Source organism: Salmo salar, chromosome 12, assembly GCF_965601325.2.
Source record: "Salmo salar chromosome 12, fSalSal1, whole genome shotgun sequence".
Taxonomy (NCBI): Eukaryota; Metazoa; Chordata; class Actinopteri; order Salmoniformes; family Salmonidae; genus Salmo; species Salmo salar.
The window spans coordinates 64,639,248-64,658,889 of record NC_138302.1 but is presented as its reverse complement, the minus strand read 5'-3'; the positions used below and the strand labels follow the sequence as shown (position 1 = coordinate 64,658,889).

The 19,642-nt window shown below is 41.5% G+C and overlaps 1 protein-coding gene across 2 annotated transcripts in view; it reads left to right on the top strand.

The window, feature by feature from the left end:
* Positions 1-3,554: 3,554 nt before the first annotated feature.
* The window catches only part of LOC106565464 (RNA-binding motif, single-stranded-interacting protein 2), a 61,699-nt gene continuing 45,611 nt past the window's right edge, over positions 3,555-19,642 (top strand). Inside the window, exon 1 of one of the 2 annotated variants that reach the window (XM_014132673.3) lies at positions 3,555-3,742. In XM_014132673.3, the coding sequence (XP_013988148.1) occupies positions 3,671-3,742 (72 nt within the window). In that variant the 5' untranslated portion in view covers positions 3,555-3,670. The remainder of the gene's footprint in view (positions 3,743-19,642) is intronic. The other variant, XM_082959227.1, reaches the window with a different exon arrangement.

Here is a 19,642-nt window from a genome sequence, read left to right as displayed (position 1 = left end):
TATTAATCCATGAAGATGAACCATATATAACTGAACAGCTACAGGAACAGTTAATGTCCACAAAGCATTTTAAAAGCTGTAAAACACTACTTGTGTAACGTCCGCTTCCAACTCACCCTCTCAAACACGTAGATCCCCTGAACGCAGCTAACACTACAGATCCCAATCACCTGAATTCTGATCACCTGTTCACACACCTGTATGTCATTATCACACACTATTTAGTTCAGTTCTTTGCACCCCATCTTTGTGAGGTATTGTTTTGTGACACACTTCTATTCGGAGCTCTGTTTTTCCCGTAATCTAATCCTCCTGCCTCACTTAACGACGCCTTTTGCCTATTCCCTGCCTATACGGATTTCCTGTTATCAACCTATTGCGTGATCTCCCGGACGAAGTTACTAGCCTTTTCCCTGCCTGTACTGTTGCCTTTTTGGACCCCCTGTGTATGACCTTCTGCTTGCCCCTGGACCCAGCTACCTGCCTCCTCCTGTGGTCCTTTACCAATAAACACCTGCTGCACCCTTGTAACGGCTGTCTTCGTCGTCAGACGAAACAGAGAAGTCATCGTCTGAGAAAGTGGACCAATGTGCAGCGGAGTTAGTGTTCATCATGATTTTAATTTAATAAAGAACATTACACAAAACAAAACAAGAAAACCGACAGCCAAACAGTCCTGTCAGGTGCAAAACACTAAACAGAAACAATTACCCACAAAACCCAAAGGAAAAACATGCTCCTTATGTGTGACTCCCAATCAGCAACAACGAACTTCAGCTGTGCCTGATTGGGAGCCACACACGGCCCAAAACAAAGAAATACAAAAACATAGAAAAAGGAACATAGAACGCCCACCCAATGTAACACCCTGGCCTAACCAAAATAAAGAACAAAAAACCCCTCTCTATGGCCAGGGCGTTACAACCCTGCGCTTGAAACCAGCTCTCTGTCTCCTATTGTGTTCATTACAACTTCTGGAAGACTATGGTGTAGATATGTCATCTCTGTTTTCATTCGTCATATAAATCACTATCATGTATTCTGAGAACAACCAGTCCTTTATGTTGCTCTAAAACATACCATTGGTGCATTAGCCTAAACAAGCAACAAATTACTGTTCTGTTATTCAGACACTACACACAAACTCAAGTCCCACACACATACACACACAAACACATGCAAACATGCATATAATCAACAATGTCCATATGCACCCACACACACAATGGACATGTTGTTTTTCTTCTGTTGACGACAGATGGGGGCTTGTGCACCAACTACACACCTCCCCTTTAAACCTCTACAAAGCCCTAGACCTCCCCTTTCACACACTATGAAACCCATTCCAGCTCTCAGGAACAGCACTGACTCACTGATGCTGTCTGTGTGTGGTCTCTTTTGGAGACGTTCACTTTGATCTGGAGGATGGAGTCACCAATACACACATTGTCTCAGTCTATGGAATTCTTTCTATGCATCTGCTCGTCTGTGTACAGTATGTGTGTGGTCTAACTTTACTATGCTTTTGGGTTCCAAAAGTCCTCCCAAGGAGAGTAAAACAAGGAAAATTTGACAAGTGGAGACATTTTGCCAGTCCCCAAAAGGAAAAATGCTATTTTGGCTTAGGGTTTACATTTTTAGGTTTAGAATTAAGGTTAGGACTTGGGGTTAGGTTTAAGGTTAGAGTATCCTCATTTTAAATGATAATTCATTTTTGGGTCATCACTTGCACAGTAAAACCAACGTATGTCTGTTTATCTAGATGCCATTGTTGCTTAATTAAAATGTGCTCTCTCTCTCCCCCTCTCCAAGGCACCTGTGTTCTGACTGCTTCTCTGCTCTTTCTCCTCCTGCTCTGTGCACATTCTGACCTTGAACCCTACACTGACAGTCTTCAATGACTCAACCCCCTCACTAATTTCCTCACACAGACACGAATGAACCCCCTGAACTATTTACTACTGCCATTCACATCAATGGGACACACACCATCCCTCCCCTTCCTCCCACTTCCACCCCACTTTGATGTTGGTGCACTGTTTATTCCCACAAAAGTGTTGCTTTGAGCTGGGTGTGTAGATGTATGGGGGATAGGGGGTTCTCCCCATGCAAGGAGGTGGAGAATTGATCAAGTGTCTTCAGAATGAATAAATAACTACCTATTGTAAGTAGGCTGTTGTTGGAGCATCAGATATGGTATTGATTGGATATGTTACTGGTTTGACCCTGTTCAAGACTTAGAAACAACTTCAATGTCCCTGTCCTGACTGGTGAGACCCAGAAGAGTGCTGAGGCTAAACAGTGTTTAGGGGGAGTCACAAAACAGAAAGGATTACTGCTACATACACACACACAAATGACACACGTTTCTCTCTCATGTGTGCACACACTTTCATACGCATATACTATACAAACACACACATGCAATACTTGGGCACCATAGAGGTAATCAGTGGGGATTTAAAAGTCAGAACACTCAGGATGGAAGGGGCTTGGGTTGCTTAGCGACGGGCCTGTTGATGTCCAAACAATGTTAGCGTCATCAGAGCGGGGTTCTGCTGAGTGCAACAATGTCACTTGTGTTATCTGTCCCCCGTCTGCAGCTAGTCAGTGGAATGCTCCAACTCAACAGCCGTCGGGCAGACAGACATGACTTAGCCTACATCTCTGAGACACATTAACAGTGACACACTCTCTCTACAACACACACTATAGGCTAGGTGTGCACTCAAACAAACACATGCAAGCTCATGCACATCCAGTTGCAGCACACAAGCAATCTCACAGATGATTGTAAAGTATTCAACTAGTTGACAATGTTGTATATACACACAGACAGACACACAGACAGACAGATATCCACCACACACACACACACCACTTAATTCTGGAATAGTTTGAGGATGATCTCTCATAACTGTCTCTCACCTAACACATTTGTGCAAAACTTCATGAAGAGAAACAACATTTCCATGAAGGAAAATGAGGAATCGGATCATGTCCACAAAGCACTGTGCTGCTCCATCGGGGCAAGATGCATTCTCCAGGGGAAGGGGATTGGGTTGATGCTGGAGGATTATGAAAACTCTTGAAGGAATAATTGCTTTTCAGATTAATGAAAAACAAGGTGAAATGTATATTTTGTTTTCTAATGGTAGCTTCTTTGAATATCAATTCCATAATAGGTTACATATCAAAGAGAGATTTAGTGAGACTTAAAAAAAAGAATATTGTAATTGCAACACATTGATATTTTAAGTGGATTTCTGCCAGTTTTAGGCCTTAATAAACAAGGACATAATTTGGATCAAATCTCACAAGTATCCATATTTCTGTGGTGCACAATTTCAGTGAAGGATCAAATACTTTGCGCCCTGGGACATTGTTGATTCGTTCCAGGTTTAGATACGATTTTACATAGCAGAACTTTGACAACCTATTGCCAATACAGTCTTTATGTTTGGCCATCAGAAACCGTTCCATCGGCACGGTTGGTTTTGGCGCGCTAGGACCCAGACGCGTGAAAGCGCAGCGCTTGGCCGCGGGCAGCAGCACTGGCGGCAGCGGGACTCGGATCGCTTCCCCTGATTCCAAGCTTAACTTCCCGAGCTGCTGACGTCACTTGGCAGCCTGGGCTGTACTCGCCGCTCCATACATAGCGCCGAGAAAAATGCTGCTCTCCGTACCGCCAAGGACAGGAATCAATCCATACAACGGCTATAACAGCAGAAACGGCAAAAAGGTAAAACCTTTTCTGTTTTTTTGTGCGCTCCCGGTCGACCAGTGGGGCAACACGCTCGTGTCAGTGGCGACAGAAATCTGTGTAGTGCGTGACAGCAATCTGCAGTGTCCTTGAAAAGCGAATCGTATAAAACCAACTTCGTTCTCTGTGGAGAAAATTGCTGCTCACTATTCTGCACCCCCACTGTGGTATGTGTAAAAACTGCTATTCGATGGTCCGGGCATCTATGCAGCCTACATATTTAGTTTTTTTCTCTCCCCGATTTGGGAATTCAACCGTAGAGAGCAATACACGAACCATATACTTCTGTTCAGTCATTAGAAAAAGTCAGTAATGGATACAAACTTTTATGGGCAGCTGTACGGTATTGGGTCAGTGTACGTCTGTGCGTAAATGTGAATCCGAATAGGTGGGGGTGGGGTGCAGGAGAGGGAGACAGGGAATGTGTTATTCAATGTAGCCTTAATTGATTTCAGTCTCCTTTTCGGGATGGTGAACAATGAACAGTGATATCAAGTGTCAAATCAAGTATCCATTGTCTACGCAGCCGCGTAAGTTTGGCAAAGTTTTTTTTTTTTTTAAGGCAAAGATGCCCCACCCCTTGAAAGAGCCCACCATTGTGACGATACCTACTTTCACCAAATTATGAATAACAAAATAACAGTTACATTCATAATACTGTAATGTTGTAGCCAGCAACAATCAATCTGCAACTGAAACGTTACATTTAACGTCGGGGATTGGACATTATGAAACATTGTAATATAACACATCTACAATGTAGCCTACCACTTATGTAACAGTGACAATACATGTTTTTGTGGTTTAAATTGTTTTTATGGCCTTACTATTAACGAGATATTACAATGTTATTACAACATATATTTTGTTATTATATTGATTAAGAGTATTCGATTTTCTATTGCATAAATGTTGAGTTCAAAAGAAACTCAATACAAGATCAAAGCCAAAGCTATTGGTATCTATTAATGCAACACCTGATATATTTGACCTGTTATGCTGTAGCCATAATAGTTTTGCCACAAAGAGAAATGCAATCGTGTTTTAATAGTTGTTCTGATGAAGTGAGGTTACCATAATTAACAGCGTTTCAGTCTCTCTCTGGAATATGAACGTTGCCTAGAACTTGATATTTTAATTAAGGTGTTTTACTTAACTGTGATCAACTAAATGACTATATACTAAATGAAGATATATCTCATCAGCCTTTCAAATTTGGCACATTTCAGGGTTGGTTAGGTGGCTCTTGGATGCATTTACACAACAGGAAAAACTCACATTGTTGAAATAATGCTTTTATATGAACATATTTGCAATGTGAAATGTGACCTGTCTTTTATTATTATGTTGCTTGCTTGCCAAAGAGGCCTTTGAATAGTGTTTGGTATCCCTTCAAAGCCTCTGTCCTGTAGTGCAGGCCTGCCCGTGGCTGCTTGTGTTTACTTTTCCTCTACAAGAGCCTGATGCCATTTGTATTGCTTGAAGGAGGAGGAGGGTGTGGTCCTTTTCTCTGTTGCATCAGAGAGGGAGAGATAGACAGAGAGGGAGAGATAGACAGAGGGGGAGAAAGAGAGAGCGAGAAAGAGAGCGAGAGATGCAGGATAAAAGGAATACCACAGACCTACACCAATCTGTGATGATGCTAATTTTAGAAGTGCATTGTCTTGTTGTGACATATTACTATATCTATCACGTCGAGACAATCATGTCTGCTACATCACTGAATTGCAACTGAAACAACTGACATCTTCAGTTATCATACAATTGGCCTAATGTTATTACTGTATTACTGGGGTAAGATTATTGTGATTTAGGGATTGGGGGAAACTAGGGCAATCAGGTTCCAGGAGTAAAATCATTAGCCGGTTAGAGTTGTAGGATTTTTTTCTATAGGTGATTTCCCAAAGTGACTTTTCTTTCTCAAATTCCTCTTCTTCCAATGGGTGATATCAGTGTACTCTATTTCCTCTGTTTTTCCTTGATGAGATATGTTACAAAATGTATAATGTGACTGGTTGAATGAAAGTAAGAGGATGTGTTCCTGTTTCACAAGCTTTGGCCTGATTTCCCCTGTATTCTTGACTTTACTGCCATCATTCTGGCATGGTGCCACTCCATGAAACTCAACTGAATCCTTAGGGATAAACATTGAGAATGCTCCATAGAAATGTGCACTTATCCTGAAATGCTCCTAAGAAGAGGACCATTAACCTACACTGAGTGTGCAAAAAATTAAGAACACCTTCCTAATACTATCATACCCTGTTCAAAGGCATTTTAATATTTTATCTTGCCCGTTCACCCTCTGAATGGCACGCGCATTCCATGTCTCAATTGTGTCAACGCTTGAAATTCATTCTTTAAAACGGTCTCCTCCCCTTCATCTGCACTGATTTTGAAGTGGATTTAACAAGTGACATCAATAAGGGATCATAGCTTTCACCTTTATCCACCTGATCAGTCTATGTCATGGAAAGACCAGGTGTTCTTAATGTTTTATACACTCAGTGTATATGCTATAGTGTTCTAAGTAGCCTGTGCTATACTGTAGGGCTTATGAAGGACATAACAGTCACAGTCCATATGAAACAGTGTATATCAAATATATTATGATTCATTTATTGAGAGCTGAAATGCAATGACGACAACAAGCATAATATTTCTTCAGTGACAGTTTGAGTTCTGGTTCATAAGGTTAAGGTTTGATGATTGAGTAGCTTAAGCTACCGCTGTGAACTAATGTTTATTGATGTCGAGAGAGAGAGAGAGGACGAAAAGGTTTCTTTCCTAAGGATAGACTTTTTGAGTTATCATTTTACATATTCTCAGCACAGACAGATTTAAACAAGTTGCTGTTCCCTCTGTATTTCATTAATACAAAGATTTCTACATTAAAGGGAAGGGAGATAGCCAGCATGTTGGTGCATTGCAGGCAACGGTCAAATATCTACGCTAATCCTGTTTTTGATTATGTTTAGAAATTGGTCTGTGTGGTGGACCTGGAGTCCACTAAGATGTCATATGCACTAAGATGTGTGGAGAGATTCCTCGAATATCTCTCTCCCCCTCTCTGTTTCTCTGTCTTTCCCCATCAACTTGTCTCTCTCTCCCACCCTCTCTCTCCCACCCTCCCTCTCCCACCCTCTCTGTCTCTCTTGCTCGCTCCCTCTTTCTCCCACCCTCTCTGTCTCTCTCCCTCCCTCTCCCTCTCTCTCTCCCTCCCTCTCCCTCTCCCTCTCTCTCTCCGTCTCCTCCTGTCTAGCGTTCCCGTATACCTGAGCGGCTGGCAGGAGTAAATAAGACAGAACACAGAATGTACAGCGTGCTGAGCTGAGGGCTGAAAAAAGAGCCCTTTGTGTGTGGGAGGTGATTAGCAACCAGATGGCACCAGGGGTTTGGTTACTGTGGTGCCTCCAGAGTCACCTGCTCCTCCTCCTCTGCCTGCCCCACTATCTCAGTTTCTCTCCTTTCCTGAATTTCCTGCTAGAAAATATAAAACGAGGGGGCAGGTTAATCCAAACCAAAGACTGAATGTCTCTATACAGTATTGTGCTCTTTTGTATGCGCGCATTTGTGTTTTTTGCACTCAAATTTAGTAATCAATGAATGTGAATGAATGATGATTGAATGGCAGATGTCATTTGCAAGGTTTATCATAGTTTTATTGAGTGTTAATATATGCTGGTGTTTAGTGCTAAAACCCATGATAACATAAATGATACAAAAGGCATGGTGCCTTGTCTTTGTAAGAGGATACCCTTCAATTTATAAAGATGGAAAAAATCTTAATGTTATTGAATAGCAGCCTTTCGTTACGGTCTCTCTCTTTAATACTTATGACCAAGTATTAAAATAAACTTAAGCGACCACAACAAGTACCTGTTTATGAGGGAAAGATCTGTGAGTGTTCCACAAAACGGCCATTCACTGTAAGATCCCCTGAGGAGGCCTGGTGGAAGTGAGGCCCTGCATGCCTTTCCTTTGAGTGAAACCATTTCATACTTTCACTTTCAACCCCCAAAAACCTTTGAAATATCACCAACATTATAGGATGCTAGCCATAATGCAAACCAGGGCGCTTACTTTCAGCACTCTTTTGGCTTTCATGTTCCTTTCTTTGGTGCTGAGAGATCTGAGTTGGGTAGATGACAGCTATGGCATTTTTGGAATCGAAAAAAATATGCTCTACACAACAATGGGTGTTTGTTTGTATGTCTGAAATGCTCAGAAGATGTTTGAAATGCTCACCGCGTTGTGTATCTTGTCATGACCAGGCTTGTCTTCATCCATACATTTATTTTGTTTTACTGCATGCACATAGGATTTTATCAAATGTAGCCGCCTAACCAACTTAAGAAAATATATTTAAGCTTAGTAAATTCAATTTCTCATGAATAGCAGTATGCAGTATGTCGTTTTTAGAAAACGTATGAAATTCACATCGAGAAATAACATAACATTTAATGTCTTCTCCATGAAATCGGTCGTCACTTGTTAATACAGCCACAAAGTCATAATTATGTTTTAACCTCGACCATTTCTAAAATGTATCTTAAAATCAGATTTTAAACCTAACCCTAACATTTACCCTAACCTTAACCACAATTCTAACCTAATGCCTAATTCTAACCTTAAATGAATGCCAAAAAACCATTTATTTTTGTCAATTTTGACTTTGTGGCTGTGTTATCTACTGGAAACCCACCTAGAGTCGATTGACGCGCCGGTGCGTCAATCTAAGTAACATAATAACATAATCTACATCAAAATCTGTCAGTCTAAGATAGAGATACCTGTGTTTCTGCTTTGGATGCATCTCAATCCACCATATCTGCCAATGTCGCACTTCCGCATCTGCGGTGAAAGGTGACAGAGCTAGAGTGGTATTTGTCAGACCATGAGACATCCCGAACATTGGTCTTCTAACGAAATGTCTGTAGTGTCCGAATGGTTTAACCTATTATGACCACTCTATGGAATGGGGAGATTCTCACGAACACGATGCTGTTCTCTGTTTTGCTCTACGACGCCCAGAAGTGTCACGGGACTCGTCTGAAGATAATCAGTACCGGTTAAAAAAATAAAATAATTATGAAGGTAGTTTTATGCCCCCCAAAATGTGTTGAATATGTGTAAAAAAAACCCTGAGCTTTCATATCCTAGATATAGGACAGACACTTCAAAACCTTGTTTCTTATTATGTACTTTTTAAAATGTTTTTGCCATTTCTGAATGTGTTATTCAATGCATTTCTCTGGGCTATAGTAGTAAAGGCCAAATTCAATATTTTATAAATATATAGAGATTTTTTTTATACCTAAAGGGGTCCTAAAATTCAAAATCAAATAGCTAAAAGATCCATAGTATGACCATCTTAAAACAATTCCATATTTCAGCGTAGATCCCCCCCCCCCCAAAACGGCTTAGACTGACAGGGGTTTAATCAAATACTTTTTATTTAAACATGCAGAGATTTAACTTAGGCGGTATTATACTTTTCTGACACATTATCCTTAAGAAAGAAACATTTTCATTCTGTTTTATCATCTCTCTTTCTCTCTCTCATTTACAGTTGAAGTCAGAAGTTCACATACACCTTAGCCAAATACATTTAATCTCAGTTTTTCACAATTCCTGACCTTTAATCCTAGTAAAAATTACCTGTTTTAGGTCAGTTAGGACCTCCCTTTATTTTAAGAAAGTGAAATGTCAGAATAATAGTAGAGAGAATGATTTATTTCAGCTTTTATTTCTTTCATCACATTCCCAGTGGGTCAGAAGTTTACATACACTCAATTAGTATTTGGTAACATTGCCTTTAAATTGTTTAACTTGGGTCAAATGTTTCGGGTAGCCTTTCACAAGCTTCCCACAATAAGTTGGGTGAATTTTGGCCCATTCCTCCTGACAGAGCTGGTGTAAGCGAGTCAGGTTTGAAGGCCTCCTTGATCACACACGCTTTTTAAGTTCTGTCCACAAATTGTCTATAGAATTGACGAAAGGGCTTTGTGATGGCCACTCCCATACCTTGACTTTGCTGTCATTAGGCCATTTTGCCATAACTTTGGAAGTATGCATGGGGTCATTGTCCATTTGGAAGACCCATTTGCTACCAAGCTTTAACTTCCTGACTGATGTCTTGAGATGTTGCTTCAATATATCCACATAATTTTCTTCCCTCATGATGCCATCTATTTTGTGAAGTGCACCAGTCCCTCCTGCAGCAAAGCACCCCCACAACATGATGCTGCCTCCCCCGTGTGTCACGGTTGGGATGGTGTTCTTCGGCTTGCAAGCCTCCCCCTTTTCCCTCCAAACATAACGATGGTCATTATGGCCAAACAGTTCTATTTTTGTTTCATCAGACCAGAGGACATTTCTCCTAAAAGTACGATCTTTGTCCCCATGTGCAGTTGCAAACTGGAGTCTGGCTTTTTTTATGGCGGTTTTTGAGCAGTGGCTTCTTCCTTGCTGAGCTGCATTTCAGGTTATGTCAATATAGGACTTGTTTTACTGTGGATATAGATACATTTGTACCTGTTTCCTCCAGCATCTTCACAAGGTACTTTGCTGTTCTTCGAGGATTGATTTTCACTTTTCGCACCAAAGTACGTTCATCTCTAGGAGACAGAATGCGTCTCCTTCTTGAGCGGTATGACGGCTGCGTGGTCCCATGGTGTTTATACTTGCGTACTATTGTTTGTACAGATGAAAATGGTACCTTCTGGCGTTTGGAAATTGCTCCCAAGGATGAACCAGACATGTGGAGGTCTACATACATCCACCGGTACACCTCCAATTGACTCAAATGATGTCAGTTAGCCTATCAGAAGCTGCTAAAGACATTACATACTTTTCTGGAGTTTTCCAAGCTGTTTAAAGGCACAGTCAACTTAGTGTATGTAAACTTCTGACCCACTGGAATTGTGATACAGTGAATTATAAGTGAAATAATCTGTCTGTAAACAATTGTTGGAAAAATTACTTGTGTCATGCACAAATAGATGTCCTAACCGACTTGCCAAAACTATAGTTTGTTAACAAGAAATTTGCGGAGTGGTTGAAAAACGAGTTTTAATTACTCCAACCTAAGTGTATGTAAACTTCCGACTTCAACTGTATATTTAGTATCTCTACCAGTAAGAATTCTGTTGGGTGTCTGTGCTTTGTTACAGACTTGGTATATCTGGCCGTTGTTGTATTGTCTCCTTTGTAGACTATGTCATGGATAATACTCTGTATAAGAGCCAGTTAAAATAAGTCTGGGTATTTTAAGATGCCATATAGAAACATGCACAAACCTTTTGTCCCCCGGGGGAATATCAAAGAGGCCTTCTCAAACATGAACACATTGTTGTTTTCAGCAACATCAACTACCAGGGTGATGTATTATCAAACACTACACATTTATGCATTTTAAACTGGGCTGGTGTAGTGGCTTCATTCCAGACTGACTGCATTGCAGACGCCTGCCCGATGTAACAATGCCTGGATAGGTGTTTATCATATCAGCTAACCGTATCATATGACATACCAATCTGATGCCCAACTGGGCAGTCGATGGGAAGGTACATGTGTTAGTTGATGCAAAGCAACAACTGCAATGTAGTTGGCCTGGAACGCGACCTCTGGTGTGGTGGATGGGTGGGATAGGTTCAGTATGTTCTACTGGTGTAGTGGAGGGTTGGGATTGGTGCAGTCAGTGAGTAAGGTTTACTGATGTAGTGGCTTGACACTGGATCAACTTGGCCAGTGAAGTCACCTTTGTCCCGCTGGCCCCGCTCCAGCTGTATGTTTATCTAACTATCTGTCATTGTTTAATGCGTCAGACGTTTGAAAGTGGTCTCTCCCTCCATTGCCAACCACATGAGTAGTACAAGGTGAGCAGGTATACAGAGCGAGAAACAGGGGGAGAGAGAGAAACAGAGGGAGGGAGAGTCCTTGGAAAAAGCACAGCTGTCTGAAATATGATGCCAAGCACTGCAGTGATGCCAGGTACTGACATGAACATTACGCCTGAATGTGAGCAAGAAAGACAAAGAAAAGGATGAAAGAGTTAGAGAGAGAAAAGGGCATGGAAGAGGGATGCAAGAGAGAGAGAAAGAGGAAGGCAAGAACAGTAGCAGAGAGTGAGATAGCGAGAGAGGGTACTAGGGGGAGAAGCAGGGGGGGGGGGGGGGAGGGCAGAAGAGAGAACGACTGGAGCCTGTTGTCCTTTGTCACCTAGTAGGAATGCAGAGCGGCTGTCTTGCTGGCTGATGAAAATGACTGATCAGGAGCAAAAATAAAGGGATGTCCTGTCTGCCTTTGTGTGCTCTATCAACCTGCCAACTATAACCCACAGCACCGGAACGTTCAGCCTATGTTCAGAGTAACGTTTGCCAGTCACCTGAGGCTAAAATAGGGCCAGGCCAACAATAATGACTTCCTTTTACTGTAAGCAACCAAGCCTGTTGCTTTGTGGTTGTACCGTGTTGGCTGGAGAACAGGATAAGGAAAAGTAAGTCTTTGGTGGATCTGAGAGCACAGTAGTGGAATAGATGGATTTCGTTATCAGATACGTTATACATAGATTCAAATGTAGTTTTAATATCAAATTGACTCATTGGGTTTAACATTGCAAAAACTTTAAGCATTTTACGACAAGTCTTTAGTCTAAATGTACTCAAATGTGTGCTATTTTATTGGCTCTGAAAGAGTATTTCTAGTTTATCAAATATTTTCTCAGCTAACAGAATTACGTATCATAAAGACCATGTAATATGGACCAACTGGAGGCTGCTTCTCAGACAGTTCCCAAATGTGTGTCACCATCCTCTCCTTTTGGAGGTGGGAACAAATGTTCCAGCTATAGGATACAGGAAACCAGCTATAAACAGACATGCCCAACAGGAAGAAAGAGATAGAAACAGAGAGCAAGACCGACAGAGTTATATCTAAGGGAGAATGGGTTTGTGCGCTCAGATTTCCTGAAACTATTAAACAACAGAGTGGCCTATAAAATGGTCAGTGAACAGCAGTGTCTTCTATCCCAGGCCATACGTCTGCCCATCATGGAGGAAGTGGGGAATATATTCAAGTTTGTCTGATATATGGACAGTGAAACTGGAAGCATTTCAGTTTAATGCAGATTGGGTAGCCTAGTCTGAGTGGAAATTGTCAGGTTGGTAGCAGAGGGACTGCTGAAGGAAATCGAGTTGAGGTTTTAGTGTTGTCGTGTGTGTGTGTGCGAGCGTGCGTACGTGCATGCGTGTGTGTGTGCGTGTGCCCTGGAAACGAGAGTGGTCACAGGATAAGGTAACTATTATGAGTTAGTCTGAGGTGGCTGCATGGTCAGAGAGACAGGTTGGAAACTCAGACCCACTTCCCTAAAGACAAAGATAGCCAAGCTAGACTGTGTGAATGTAACAAGTACCTTTGTGAATTAGTTCATTACAAGCAGAAAGCTACAGGCTATTTAGCCACTAGGTTTGGTATGATGGAATTACAGACTCTGTAGCCACTAGGTTTGGTATGATGGAATTACAGACTCTGTAGCCACTAGGGTTGGTGTGACGGAAGCAGCTCCAGTCTACTCAACATCCCACATACTTCGTGTGGTCATAATCCCTCATTTTGGGAAATGGAGAGCAATTAGATTGCTTTGATCTTCCACAGCAACTGTGTGTGTAGCCCTAGTTAAAGGTTACTGTAGAAATCATGTTCCTATAAAGATGTGGGCACACCATTCCTGCAGTTTTTCTATTCTACATAGGACACACACAAATGCACCAACATTCATTTCTAGAGTTACGAATATATAATGATCAGTATTCATGTGTTCATTACAAAAAAAGAGTGATAAAAGTATTTGCTGGAAAATGATTGCACACCGTTAACACCAAGTGGGTGCACTGGTGTGTGTGGTGTAGTGTACAATGTTCCCTCTAAGCTGCATGCGTGCTGGGGTGCGCAGCTACCCGGGACTGCTGCACAGAAGAAATATCAGCTTGCGTAGAGAGGCACGAGATTGAACTTCACTCAACTTTCTAGTTTTCCCCTTTCGTTTTCCCCTTTAGTTTCCCTCAACGGTGAGAATTGTGATCGAATCAACGCAATATACTGATTGCAACATATCGAAACAAAACAAACTATGCAAGAGATTTTTTGGTAGGCAGTGTGCATTGGAGTAGGATTCTATTACATTGACAGGCAGGACACATACTCTACCAGACTGGTGTGCCATAACCAATCAGAGCTGCAGTATCCCTATATGCAAATAGACCATTGCCATATATGGATCTGTGCCATTCACTTTGAACTGGACTGTGTTTACAGTATGAGTGGTCGTGAGCAGTGCCTGTTTTGAGATCAAAGCGAGAGCTGCATGTAGCCAGTGTGCACATTTGTTCATATTCTTTGCTATTAAGTGAGTTATTAGCCCAGTTATAGCTAATTTCTAGTCAGCAATGGGGGAGTGGTTTCTACCTCCAAGAGCACAAAACATATGCATTTCTAGCCATCTTTGAAAAACGAGTCAGGTAATGAGCTTTTTTAAGTCTTAAAGGTAAGCTAAGTAGCCATTAGGCAGAGGTTAGCACAATTTGTCTGATTCTCGGTAATAATGTTATGGGAATAATAATGAATTTTATTTTGTAAAGTGGTTTCTTGCATCAAACAACACATTTTCGGTCACCTCCTTATCTGAAGGACAAGTGGATAAACAGGTTAATGTCAAGCCATGCATGTTTTTTATTTTCAAAAGTCTCATGAAATGTAGGCCTATGTTGAACACTGCACATTGGCTGCTACTGTAGGCTGAATGATAGAATCGCTATTTCCATGTTAAAATGTTATGGGATGTATTTTCTCACATTGTTTTTGATGTTAGTCCACTCTGATAGGTTTACATTATGATCAAATAGCCACAGTAGCCTACTTGGCCACTGTTATAACTGTAATTTAAAGTGGGTACAGCCTCAATGATCACAGTAAACGCGCACCAAAAGTTGCACAGAATTTTCAAATTTGCTCTGTGGTTGTATAGTATGTGTGTGTTTATATATGTGTGTGTGTGTGTGTGTGTGTGTGTGTGTGTGTGTGTGTGTGTGTGTGTGTGTGTGTGTGTGTGTGTGTGTGTGTGTGTGTGTGAGAGGGAAAGAGAGAGGGAAAGAGAGAGAGAGAGGGGGAGAGAGGAAGAAAGGGAGAGAGTGAAGGGGAGATTAAAACTCCCTCGTCATTTTGTGTTTTAATTTGACCAGGGCATGCCCTCATGTCATCTAACATGAGCAAATACAGAGAATCTTTTCAGGCTGAATCAGCATTGGAGGCCCTGGAGGAATGAGCCTGAGCCTGGGCTTCAGGAGGGCCCATATGGGGGGGATATCTCCTTTTTATTGTTCAGGGGACACAAAGGGGGACACTGTGTCCCTGTGGATGGGGTGTAATTAGCGAGATTCGGCCCCTGCTCTTGACTCGCCCCTCTGTGTCTCGACCCCCCCCACTGAGGTATTCCTAAACACGGGGAGTCTGATCTGTAAACAAATTGACCCATTGTCCCCCTGGTGCAGTTCGTCCACTGAGCCTGGCCTAATTAGAACCCCTTCAGGCGACAAGCAGGGAACAGGAGAGGACCTCTATAGGAGAGCTATACTATAGGCAGAATTCTACAAAACACCTTGGAATAGGCTACTGGAGAAGGGCTGGCAGGGATGAAGAATATTTTTCATTTTTCATTAGTCAAACGACACGTGGCTGTTCGATTGGGAAGGTGAATGGAATGCTTCAGTTGTCATAAGAAATGGCATTAAACACCGCAACAGAACTCAAGGAACTACACTGGACTTTGTGCAAACTGGAAACCGCATATCCTGACTCCACATTTATTGTAGCTGGGGACTTTAACAAAGCAAATCTGAGAAAAACGCTATTGAAGTTTTATCAACACATCGCCTGTGCTACTCGCTCATCAAGAATTCTTGACCATTGCTACTCCCCCTTCCGGGATGGCTACAATGCCCTCCCCCGCCCTCCCTTCAGCAAATCAGATCATTCCTCCATTCTGGTCCTCCCTTCCTATAGGCAGAAAGTTAAACAGGAAGTACCTGTGGTAAATACTGTTCAACTTTGGTCTGACCAATCGGAATCTATGCTTCAAGATTGTTTTGATCATGCGTCTTGGGATATGTTCCAGGTTGCCCCTGAGAATAACATTGGCGTATACACTGGCTCTGTGATTGAGTTCATCAGGAAGTGCATAATGGACGTTGTTCCCACTGTGACGATTAGAACTTATCCGAGGAAAACACAGTGACCACCGCCGCTCACGAGGACTGTGAGCTCCCGTTCTCCGTGGCCGTGGCCAACGTGAGTAAGACATTTAAGCGTGTTAACCTTTGCAAGGCTGCCAGCCCAAACGGAATCCCTAGCCACGTCCTCAGAGTATGTGCCAACCAGCTGGCTGGAGTGTTTACGTACATATTTAATCTCTCTCTATCCAGTCTATTGTCCCCACTTGCTTCAAGATGTCCACCATTGTTCCTGTTCCCAAGAAAGCAAGTTAACTGAACTAAATGACTATCGCCCTATAGCACTCACTTCTGTCATCATGAAGTGCTTTGAGTGGCTAGTTAAGGATCATCACCTCCACCTTACCCGACACCCTAGACCCACTATAGTTTGCATATCGCCCCAACAGATCCACGGATGACGCAATCACATTCGCCATTGCACTGCACACAGCCCTATCCCATCTGGACAAGAGGAATACATATGTAAGAATGCTGTTCATTGACTACAGCTCAGCCTTCAACACCATAGTGTCCTCCAAGCTCATCACTAAGCTCGGGATCCTGGGTCTGAACTAGAGGTCGACCGATTAATCGGCATGGCCGATTAATTAAGGCCGATTTCAAGTTTTCATAACAATTGGTAATCTGCATTTTTGGACGACGATTATGGCCGATTACATTGCACTCCACGAGGAAACTGCGTGGCAGGCAGACCACCTGTTACGCGAGTGCAGCAAGAAGCCAAGGTAAGTTGCTAGCTAGCATTAAACTTATCTTATAAAAAACAATCAATCTTCACATAATCACTAGTTAACCTGTTGGGGGTAGGGGGCAGTATTTGCACGGCCGGATAAAAAACGTACCCGATTTAATCTGGTTATTACTACTGCCCAGAAACTAGAAAATGCATATAATTATTGGCTTTGGATAGAAAACACCCTAAAGTTTCTAAAACTGTTTGAATGGTGTCTGTGAGTATAACAGAACTCATATGGCAGGCAAAAACCTGAGAAGATTCCTTACAGGAAGTGACCTGTCTGACAAGTTCTTGTTCTTCTTGGCTCTGTTTATTGAAAACTGAGGATCTTTGCTGTAACGTGACACTTCCTACGGCTCCCATAGGCTCTCAGAAGGTGGGAAAAAGCTGAATGATGTAATTCCAGCCACTGGCTGAAAAACGCGCGCTTTTGTGCTAATTAGTGCTCTATCAGAGGACAATGGGACGGAGGCGCGTGCACGAGTCGACCCCATGTTTTTATTTTCTCTCTCTTTGAACGTAAACACGCTTTCCCGGTCGGAATATTATCGCTTTTTTACGAGAAAAATGGCATAAAAATTGATTTTAAACAGCGGTTGACATGCTTCGAAGTACGGTAATGGAATATTTAGAATTTTTTTGTCACGAAATGCGTCGTGCGCGTCACCCTTCTTTACCATTCGGATAGTGTCTTGAACGCACGAACAAAACAGAGGATATTTGAACATAACTATGGATTATTTTGAACCAAACCAACATTTGTTATTGAAGTAGAAGTCCTGGGAGTGCATTCTGACGAAGAATAGCAAAGGTAATAACATTTTTCTTATAGTAAATCTGACTTTGGTCAGGGCTAAACTTGGTGGGTGTCTAAATAGCTAGCCCTGTGATGCCGGGCTATCTACTTAGAATATTGCAAAATGTGCTTTCACCGAAAAGCTATTTTAAAATCGGACATAGCGAGTGCATAGAGGAGTTCTGTATCTATAATTCTTAAAATAATTGTTATGTTTTTTGTGAACGTTTATCGTGAGTAATTTAGTAAATTCACCGGAAGTTTGCGGGGGGTATGCTAGTTCTGAACGTCACATGCTAATGTAAAAAGCTGTTTTTTGATATAAATATGAACTTGATTGAACAAAACATGAATGTATTTGTATAACATAATGTCCTAGGGTTGTCATCTGATGAAGATCATCAAAGGTTAGTGCTGCATTTAGCTGTGGTTTGGGTTTATGTGACATTATATGCTAGCTTGAAAAATGGGTGTCTGATTATTTCTGGCTGGGTACTCTGCTGACATAATCTAATGTTTTGCTTTCGTTGTAAAGCCTTTTTGAAATCGGACAGTGTGGTTAGATTAACGAGAGTCTTGTCTTTAAAATGGTGTAAAATAGTCATATGTTTGAGAAATTGAAGTAATAGCATTTCTAAGGTATTTGAATAACGCGCCACGGGATTCAACTGGCTGTTGAGTAGGTGGGACGATTTCGTCCCGCCGACCCTAGAGAGGTTAACTACACATGGTTGATGATATTACTAGGTTAACTAGCTTGTCCTGCATTGCATATAATCAATGCGGTGCCTGTTAATTTATCATCGAATCACAGCCTACTTCATCAAACGGGGGATGATTTAGCAAATGCGCATTCGCGAAAAAAGCGCAATCGTTGCACGAATGTACCTAACCATAAACATCAATGCCTTTCTTAAAATCAACACACAGATGTATATTTTTTTAAACCTGCATATTTAGTTAAAATAAATTCATGTTAGCAGGCAATATTAACAAGGGAAATTGTGTCACTTCTCTTGCGTTCATTGCACGCAGTCAGGGTATATACAACAGTTTGGGCCGCCTGGCTCATTGTGAGCTAATTTGCCAGAATTGTACATAATTATGACATAACATTGAAGGTTGTGCAATGTAACAGCAATATTTAGACTTAGGGTTGCCACCCGATCGATAAAATACGGAATGGTTCCATATTTCACTGAAAGAATAAACGTTTTGTTTTCGAAATGATCGTTTCCGGATTTGACCATATTAATGACCAAAGGCTCGTATTTCTGTGTTTATTATATTATAATTAAGTCTATGATTTGATATTTGATAGAGCAGTCTGACTGAGCGGTGGTAAGCGGCAGCAGGCTCGTAAGCATTCATTCAAACTTTACTGCGTTTGCCAGCAGCTCTTAGCAATGCTTGATTCACAGGTCTGTTTATGACTTCAAGACTATCAACTCCTGAGATTAGGCTGGCAATACTAAAGTGCCTATTAGAACATCCAATAGTCAAAGGTATATTAAATACAAATGGTATAGAGAGAAATAGTCAACGTGTCATAATTCCTATAATAACTACAACCTAAAACTTCTTAACTGGGAATATAACTGGGAATATTGAACCACTAGCTTTCATATGTTCTCATGTTCTGAGCAAGGAACTTAAACGTTAGCTTTTTTACATGGCACATATTGCACTTTTACTTTCTACTCCAACACTGTGTTTTTGCATTATTTAAACCAAATTGAGCATGTTTCATTTTATTTATGTATTATATTAAGTTAAAATAAAAGTGGTCATTCAGTATTGTTGTAATTGTCATTATTACAAAAATATATATAAAAATTGGCCAATTAAATCGGTATCCGGGTTTTTGGGCCTCCAATAATCGGTATCCGTATCGGCATTGAAAAAAATCATAATCGGTCGACCTCTAGTCTGAACCCTGTCCTGTGCAACTGGGTCCTGGACTTCCTGATGGGCCTACCCCAGGTGGTGAAGGTAGGCAAAAACACCTCCACTGTTCACCCATGACTGCATGGCCACACCTCTCCAACTCAATCATC